Source organism: Macadamia integrifolia, chromosome 7 (assembly GCF_013358625.1).
Source record: "Macadamia integrifolia cultivar HAES 741 chromosome 7, SCU_Mint_v3, whole genome shotgun sequence".
NCBI lineage: Eukaryota > Viridiplantae > Streptophyta > Magnoliopsida > Proteales > Proteaceae > Macadamia > Macadamia integrifolia.
This window is the reverse complement of record NC_056563.1, coordinates 20,528,172-20,536,655: the sequence shown is the minus strand read 5'-3', so window position 1 is coordinate 20,536,655 and position 8,484 is coordinate 20,528,172. Positions and strand designations below refer to the sequence as shown.

Genomic DNA, 8,484 nt, shown 5'->3' with positions numbered 1-8,484 from the left:
GGGTGGGGGTTGGGGGAGCTAGGTCCATGTATAAAATTCATCATGCACTAAAATCTTAAAGGAAAAGTAGATGCCTTGTACCAAAAGTAACAGACAATAATAAATAGTACACAAACGAAACTAGACTAGAGCAAATCGAAATAGAGAATCACCTTCCACTGAGGAGTAGACTCGCCTGTTAGAATAGCTTCATTTACAATTGCACTTCCAGCTAATAAAAGCATGTCTGCTGGAACAGATTTATCTTCACCATTCTGACCAGAAGAGCGCCCAATTGAGACAACATCTCCTGGAAGAAGTTCGGTTCCAGGGAGCTCAACCCACCTAAAACCAAAAGTAAATATCAAGATTGGATTTAAAAGACCATGAGACAGTAGTAATGGAGATTCAGACGGCAAACCTTCCACAACGATGCACCATTAGGGTCTGCGAATCCACTCTCACACGCCTAAGTTCAGTTAGTGTCTTCAACCGAGCTTTTGCCATTGTTGACTCAAACAAGAATAGCATGAACAAGGTAAACAGACTGTAATACCAATATTCATCTAAACACCAGAGACCCACACAGAATACCTACAAGCATCGAATTATTTCAACACTAGAGTTAGCAAAAAATAAGAGAACTTGGTGGTGAACAAAAAACTAATGCATTTTAAACTGGACCAAATGTAAATAACATTTTGGCCTAGTAGTCAATGGTCTAAAGTCCAATGGCCTAAACATTCCAGTAACATTAGGCTAAGCGAACAGGATAACATCCATATAGAACATATAAATGTCACTAAAGCAGATAGGAGAGGCAAAAATTTTAACTGGCCTGCTTCCTCTGACCGACCTAGGTAAGATTAGGGTCAGACAAGAAATGTAAAACTATGTCAGATCAAAGTCTAACTTGCACAAGTCAACCTTGTTTGCCCAAACTTAGAAATGTTGTCATATAACAAATAGTAGTTTTGTTTTAAGTTAGAAAATGACTGCTAGCTTAGCTAAAAAAACCTTTACGACCATAAGGTTCTAAGATGAGTTCAAGCCTTCAAAATAATAATATTATTATATTCTTAAAGTAAAAAAGGCTGGGCATGCTGCCAGGGTGCCCAGCATCTGTCACCCTCTCTCCTCCCCCTTTGGAAAAGATCCCCCTTCCCTCCTGTATCCAGCCCTATGATTGGTGCATGCTGCTAGCTTACAGAAAGCTGGTGGCATGCCCAACCCTCTCCCATTCTTAAATATACTTAATTATTCTTTTTGTGATAAATATATGAATAAATATGATATTCAAGGAAGAAAAAACAGGTTGGACACAGCAACCTAGATAGAAACCAGGTCTGACATGGACAAATGACCACATCCAAATCCAGGATTGGACGGGGTCTGTATTGGACAGGTCACAGGTGTACAAAAGGAAGTTTTACGAACCAGACCCAGATTTGTCCAAACTTTGCCACCCTAAGAGCAAACATGTGCATTACATGTTGGTCAGTTGGTGTGAAAATTGATACTCCATCTTTGAGGGTCTGAGTTCGAGTGCGAGTGCAGTTCCTTCTAAGTTATTTAAGAAATACAAATAGTACTAAGTGTGCCTAAGGTCCAGTGGTCATACCTGATTTGAACAATCCAACCATCCAAAGGGGTCAGTCTGCTGACTGGTCAACAGTTCCCAACAACTCACCAGTCAAAAATGTTTGGGAATGGGAACCAATAATGTCATCCCAAACAATCCCACAACCCAGCCCAAGAGTCCCTCAGAACTGCTGTAAACACTTTTTAGCTACCCTAAAAGTTCTTTCTCTGGGAAGGGGGGGAGGGGGAAGGTAGAACTTTAGACAATGACAAACCTGAAACACAAAAAAAGGCTCCATGCAGTGTTCTTTCATTAACTTCTGGAACGTGGGTTGCGGGTATTCAAATCTGCACAAAGAAGGTCTAGTAAGTGGCAAAAAATATTAGTCCTCAAAGAATAATCATATTTATAAATGAAAGATCCCACAAAATCGATCCAAAAAAAAAATTCTGCAGCACACAGGACTTCTATTTCTTATTATTAGCTAAAACTGTGTGAGATAACACGATGAAGTTAGGTGAAGAGGCAAAATATTTGAGGTTTACAAGCTATAAATAAAGAAAGAAGCTACAAGCAAAAAATGTCTGCTATTGTCCATCTCCTCCAGTGTATCAATAGTCCATTCTTCTCAGCACATACTGATAAACTCTAGTTTGGAGAGGTCATACACGAACTTTGGAAATATTGGCAAGAAGTAAGATAAGCTATAAACCAAATTCTAGTCGAAGAAGGGTGCATCAGACATGCAGTTGCCAATGATTGGTACATGAATCTGGTACGATTGTTCTAGCTCTGAATGACAGCTCCACTTCCACCCCAGAAGACAAGTCCAAGCTCATGATATATATACAAGTTGTCAATTTGCATTGTCCAAGCAGCAACCAAATGGGTGATAAATGGAACACAACCCCTCCACCAGAAAGACAAAAAATTACAGATACACCAAAATAAAGCTCACATGACATAGTAACACACAATATCAAACCAAATGCATAGGACACAACAATCCAGGATATAGAGAGACCTTAAACTGCACTAAATAGTTTAAGAAAACTTCCACTTATTAGGAAAAAAAATAAAAACCTAGTATCAAACCATAATCAATTATTGAATGAGTAGCGACTGAAAAATAAACAGTGGAAAGAGAACATACACATTCCGACCCCACTTCTCAGTGGCAGCAGCCACTTTAGCTTCTGACCCATGGCCTGTACTTTTGAGGTAGAATCCAAATGTTTCTTTTGAAGGGTATGGAAGCTTGCAAAAGGTCTCCCTCTCCTTTGAAAAAATGAAGCATTGCTTTCTGAAATCAAAATAAATTTCTCCCCCATCCAATGGAGGTGATGATGAACCTGCCAACTGTCCAGTGGAGATTAATTTATCCAGCAGATAAACAAACTGAACACCAGTATTATCGAAAGAAATCATGAAAACTAGAGTTACTGAAACTTGTTTAAGGTAGGAGCATAGGCTGACAAAGAAGGAAGAACTATATCCAACGTTCATTATCAATTAATAAAGATCATTTGACAAAATTGGATACTATAAAGAAATTAATTCATGTCTATGCACAAGTTTTATGAAAATATGGTATGATAATGATAAAAACAGGGCAGAGGAAATAAAAATTCCAAGGAAAAAAAAAAAAAAGGAAAAGGAAAAGCAAGAGTGGCATTAACTAATTAAACCTAGCCACAGCAGCACAAGTCCTTATTTCAGGCCCCGCAACAGGCTCCTTTGCAGCCCATATCTTTTTAGTCATTTCCCTTTTGCATTTAGTGAAGGCTTCTCACTATGTGAGTATGTGAGTATGTGGGCCCCTTCAGTGTATAACCGGAGGTTATTTGTGTCATACCAGAAATGATATTGGCCATGTAGATATAGAGCTCCTCAGTCGTCACCTTTCTCATCTTGAATAAACTTATGCATAGGAATTAAGTAATTGGATAACCATCTATACTACGACTACACATAGGCACTTCCTGTACCCTCTTATTCTTTATCTTAATACAGCACTTCGAATATTGTCAATTCTGTAGGGAGGAAAATAAATTAAGAGCATTGTATCTAATAGATATTTCCCAACATATTAGACAGAACTAAAGGTTCATTCCGATTACGATGTCAGACAACTTAAGGCTGAATCTCCACACAAGCAATGACAACCACCACCCTGAAAGATTCTACCAACAAGCTATCACTCATCAGCCACAAAATGATACACATCAGAAGTTATGCTCACAGTTATGCCCCCCCACCCCCCGAGCCTCCACGATTATTGGAAACATGCAATCATGATTTCAAAAATGGAAAGGCAGACTTACTGTTTTACGAAAGTGAAGTGGCACAATTTCTTTAGAACCAGAGAACTTTGATGGAGTTATTTTGCATGCATCTGCATGGTAAATATCTTTCACCTGTAAAATCAAACAGGAAACAACTACATCACGAAAGTTCTGCAACAAATTATCCTAGGAAATTTACAGGCTATCCAACCAAAATGGACAGCAATAAGCATGTGCCTAGCCCCCCCACTCCCAATTCATTCAATGAGACAAACAAAGGAAATGAAATGGAATGGAGTGCCTGGGCAAGGACTAATCTAGATGAGAACAAATAAAATGAACAAATTAATCCAGCCACACAGCTACTTGGAACACAGAACAATCCTGGCAAGTATGAGCACAGAGGGAAAGTTTCTGTCAGTTAGCACTCTCACAGAAACCACTAGCAGTCTAGAACAATACTCGGAGAAAGATCATTTTTCAAGTAAAAATCAAAAAGCAAACCTTACGACTGATATATAGTAGCCGCAGGACAAAGAATTTAAAGGGACATCCTGGACAGAATGCAGATTTAGCTGAAAGCCTAATACTTTTTATTTAATGGGGATGATATCATACTCTTATGCTTTATTTTGTCTAGGGAACTTTTCCATCTGTCTACAAAGGGCCATTACCCAGTGGTGGTTCCCCTGTGCAGGGTTCCTGGGAGGGGTGAGTTTGGAGTCAGTCCCAACCTTTAATATTTTTACGCAAAGTGCCGCCTGCAAGACTCAAACCCGGGCAATTGCCCTAGCAGCCGGAACTTTTTACCATTACTATTCACGCAAAGGTTTCCCAGTTTTGATGACCCAAATATCTCCCACATGACAATTTTGGGTTTCCGTCTAATTATGAATATACATGGTATCCACCAGTTTTACAAGGCAACCAAAGCAAGGCCCTATGATTTTTCAAGCACAAAACTTGACCCCAAACAAAAGAGTCACAGCACATCCTATCCATTAGAGTCAAGGTAGGCTGATACACCGGTTTAACCTGCTCCATTGCCTTCCTTAGCCAATGTCTAAAGCCAATCCTAATACCCTTAAGTATTGAAACCATCAACAACCCCATAGGAAGAATGCAAGTAACTTATAAGTTTCACAAGAGAGAGAAAATGAGACTTTTACAAGTCAAGATAGTAAGGAATGGGACTTTGGTCCTTCACTCTTTTGCTTACAAATCCATTGCTAACCCATTAAGGCTTATATAAACCATAATAAATTGAGTTTCCACATATTAGCTGTATCATCCAGTTAAAACTACTTAAAAAAACAAGTGTTTCCCCTACATGGATCCTGTTTCATTTGTATTTCAGTGGGCAGGCAACCCATCCTGCAAATATCAACCTTGTGCCATTTCCGCCGGCTGAAGAGCTTTGAACTCTCAGTAATCATTTGCCATACAGCCTCTAAAATAAGTGTAGCTGGCTGCACCCATTTTCTTGCTCTCTTATTGGGTTCTTTTGGAAGAACTAGCAAAGGTGGGCTAAATCTCTCTAGCTGTGAGAGCCGAGACCAGTAAAAGAGCAAGTACGCCTAGTTTTGTCGTTTAAATGATCCAAATCTCTGCCACATGGTAGCTTAGATGTGGCCCAAATTTTGTGGACTAGTAGACCCCAACGTCCCATGTCTATATGTCAAGCTTCAGCAAATTGGAGTTGGAAAAGTGTCAAAGTAAAGCTTTGAAAATACAGGACTCTGGGAGGGTGCATACCAATACATGGACAGCTAAAAAATACAAGGATCAATGGAATTCAAACTAATCGCCAGATATCCAAGGGTCAAAATTGCCGCATCACCTTCAGCATGGTACAAAGGACATGTTCCTTCAACAGATTCTTCGTGGGAAAATAGAAAACCTTTTTCCTTAAAGAATTAATGTATACATTCTAGAGGATCCCTAAACTAATAATTTCACTCTAATTGATTGTATCATCCCCTTGAACACATTATCATACACAGTTATAGTACTGCATCATAATTAGTCCTTTTCTTTTTCAGATCAGATGTAATATATATCCAGTGTCGAATTATGGTTTGAAAAATAAGGGGGTGGGGGAAGCTTCCCATTGGCCTGCATGTATATGATGTATATGAAGTTTGAGAGCCACTGAAGAGGGTTAGGAATTTTTATTTTTTTTTTTTTTTTTTTTTTTTTTTTTTTTTTTTGGGGTGGGGGTGGGTGGGAGAGGAACTCGCAACAGTGCCCCTCTACATATTATATTATATATTTTTTTAATTTATTGCAGATGGCACCTGCCAATAGCCATTGGGATGCTCCCGCATTGGTGGGACATATATCAATACATGTATAATCAGGATCGTATACTATTCCTTCCCTAATAATTATCTCTGAGTTCAATGAAAAGCTAAGGGTCTCAGGAAAGCGATCGCCTAGTCTAAACTCTAACACACTAAATGCAAGCACACAAATACGGTATTTGAGAAATAAACTTTGTTTGCAATTAAGAAACTGAAACGATAGCATACCTTCCTGTACTGGACAAAACATCTAAAATCCACTGACCAAGCCGTGAAAAGCAACACCAAAATATGAATAGCGACCAGCCCACCAAAAACTATCACAGCGTCTCCAAAATCTATGCTAGGAACGACGGTAAGAAGCCAAGTAGCATAAAGAATGGCAAACGGCCACACATCCAAACGCCATGGCCAGTGTCTCTTCTTCAGCAAGTCAACCCACTCCACTACTTTCCCATCAATATGGATCCTTGACATCTCTCTCCCTGCGAGGAAGTTCAAGGTCAATCATGATCCGGAATAGGTCTCTTTTCGTTGATTATACTAAACCAAAAACAAATAAATAAGAAAATACACACTCAGTCACACTTCTACAAACCAGCAAACTTTTTCCAGATCTTCAATGAAAAAATTCAATCCTGTAAGGGAAAATTTTCATCACATAATTACCGTACAAAATCCCCTAAGAACACAAAAGGCATTTTGTTTTCATTTTTTCTTTTGGCCACCGATAAAGAATTGGGAATCAAAAGAAAATCGCCAATGAACTACAAGAATAATTAAACGGAAAATCGCTTTTAAAACTGCTCTAATGAATATCAACTTTACAGCAAAAACTCATAAAATTCAGATTTTTTTTTTTTCAGAAAAGAAATTACTGTGAAGAGCTCAGATTAAACAATGAGTTCAACTGAGAAGATGAACAAGTTAGCTTGGCGCATGGATAGTTTCGATCGATTGGAAAGACACATAGAGGAGAAGATCTCCAGTGCCTCCAGTGCTCTGTCGATCTGCAAGGCCGCTGCACCCACCACTTCAAGTTCAAGCAACCCTCCCCCTATAGATCACAGCAACGTTGGGACTTGGGAGTTTGGAGTGGGACGGTTCTGAAAAAAATCCCACTTTTTCAAAGGAAGTAATAAATGGCATCGTCCGTCAGATGGTATTTTGAGCGTCAGATTGCAATCGATTTGTCACGGTATCCCATCCTTTGTCATCCTCAGTTGTTCTTTTGAGCGTCAGATTGGAATCACTTCTTTGTTTCCAATTTCCATGAGAGCCCTACCGCCTATCTAGGCACGGTTTTAAAGACAAGAATCATGTATCGAATTGTTCAGCGCCGATTCTAATAGGAGTCGGATCGGAATCAGTCTGAAATGGTCCGATTCAATCGATTGAAGTCAATTTTGGGTCTAAATTAGAATCGGCCAAAACAATAATAACATTTTCAAAACATTTTTGTATAATATAAATGTGACCGTGAAAAAAAATACTTTAAAATACAAAATTTTCTTAGGTTAATCATTTATACTCAAAATACAAATGTATAAATAATTTTTTTTAATTTTATAATAAAACATTAAAAATAATATAACCCACTATTATGCAAAGCTTGAAACCAATCTGGGAAGATTAATTTGAATGTTAATCGGGATTTTTGCCAAAAAAAATAAAAATCCTTGTTTCTTTGACTAAGATTTTAGGAGACTCTAGTCGTTGTTTTATACACAATCTCTGTGGTGCTGTGATAAAATTCAGTGTCTACAAGTATTTATAAAATGCCTACAAAATCTATTACAAAAATATTATCAACACATATTGGCATATTGTAAGCACATATTTTGTTAAAACGGTTTAAAGGTTTTATCTACTTTCAAATCGAGTCTTCAATTGAATTATATTAAAACCAATGAAACCTGAGATGAATACCATTTTAACACAAGGTATCATGTAGGGTTAAGGGTGTTAATCGGTTTGGTTTTGGTTTAAATGGAACGGTACGGTTCGGTTCGGTTCGGTTCGATTGGGTTCACATATATTTGCTGAAACCAAACCACACCATTTACTAAACGGTTGCATTTTTTGAAACCGCCACATTTAATAAACGGTTTCGGTTTCAGTTTATTCCATACGGTTTTCTAAATAGTTAGCAATTGGTTTGCTAATTTATTCGCATATTTACTAAGATTTGCTTTCGGTGATAAACGATTCAATCTTGATAATGTGAAATGCAAACCATTATGTTTTGTTAAAACAACTAAACAACTAAGCAAAATAAATTATTTTGATAGAAAATAGTCTCAAGCACATCTAACAAGTTAACAAGTTAATAAGT

The 8,484-nt window shown here is 38.0% G+C and overlaps 1 protein-coding gene across 4 annotated transcripts in view; it reads right to left on the bottom strand.

Annotated features, from left to right (window-relative positions):
- LOC122084383 (probable manganese-transporting ATPase PDR2) overlaps nt 1–7,259 on the bottom strand; it is a 58,423-nt gene extending 51,164 nt beyond the window's left edge. Inside the window, exons 1-8 of one of the 4 annotated variants that reach the window (XM_042652599.1) lie at nt 7,028–7,255; nt 6,728–6,787; nt 6,378–6,634; nt 3,886–3,978; nt 2,715–2,920; nt 1,836–1,908; nt 401–573; nt 153–324 (exon numbers count right to left, since the gene is read on the bottom strand). In XM_042652599.1, the coding sequence (XP_042508533.1) occupies nt 153–324; nt 401–573; nt 1,836–1,908; nt 2,715–2,920; nt 3,886–3,978; nt 6,378–6,626 (966 nt within the window). In that variant the 5' untranslated portion in view covers nt 6,627–6,634; nt 6,728–6,787; nt 7,028–7,255. Of the gene's footprint in view, nt 1–152; nt 325–400; nt 574–1,835; nt 1,909–2,714; nt 2,921–3,885; nt 3,979–6,377; nt 6,635–6,727; nt 6,788–7,027 lie in introns of all 4 variants that reach the window. The other 3 variants (XM_042652600.1, XM_042652601.1, XM_042652598.1) reach the window with 3 other exon arrangements.
- Nucleotides 7,260–8,484: the final 1,225 nt, after the last annotated feature.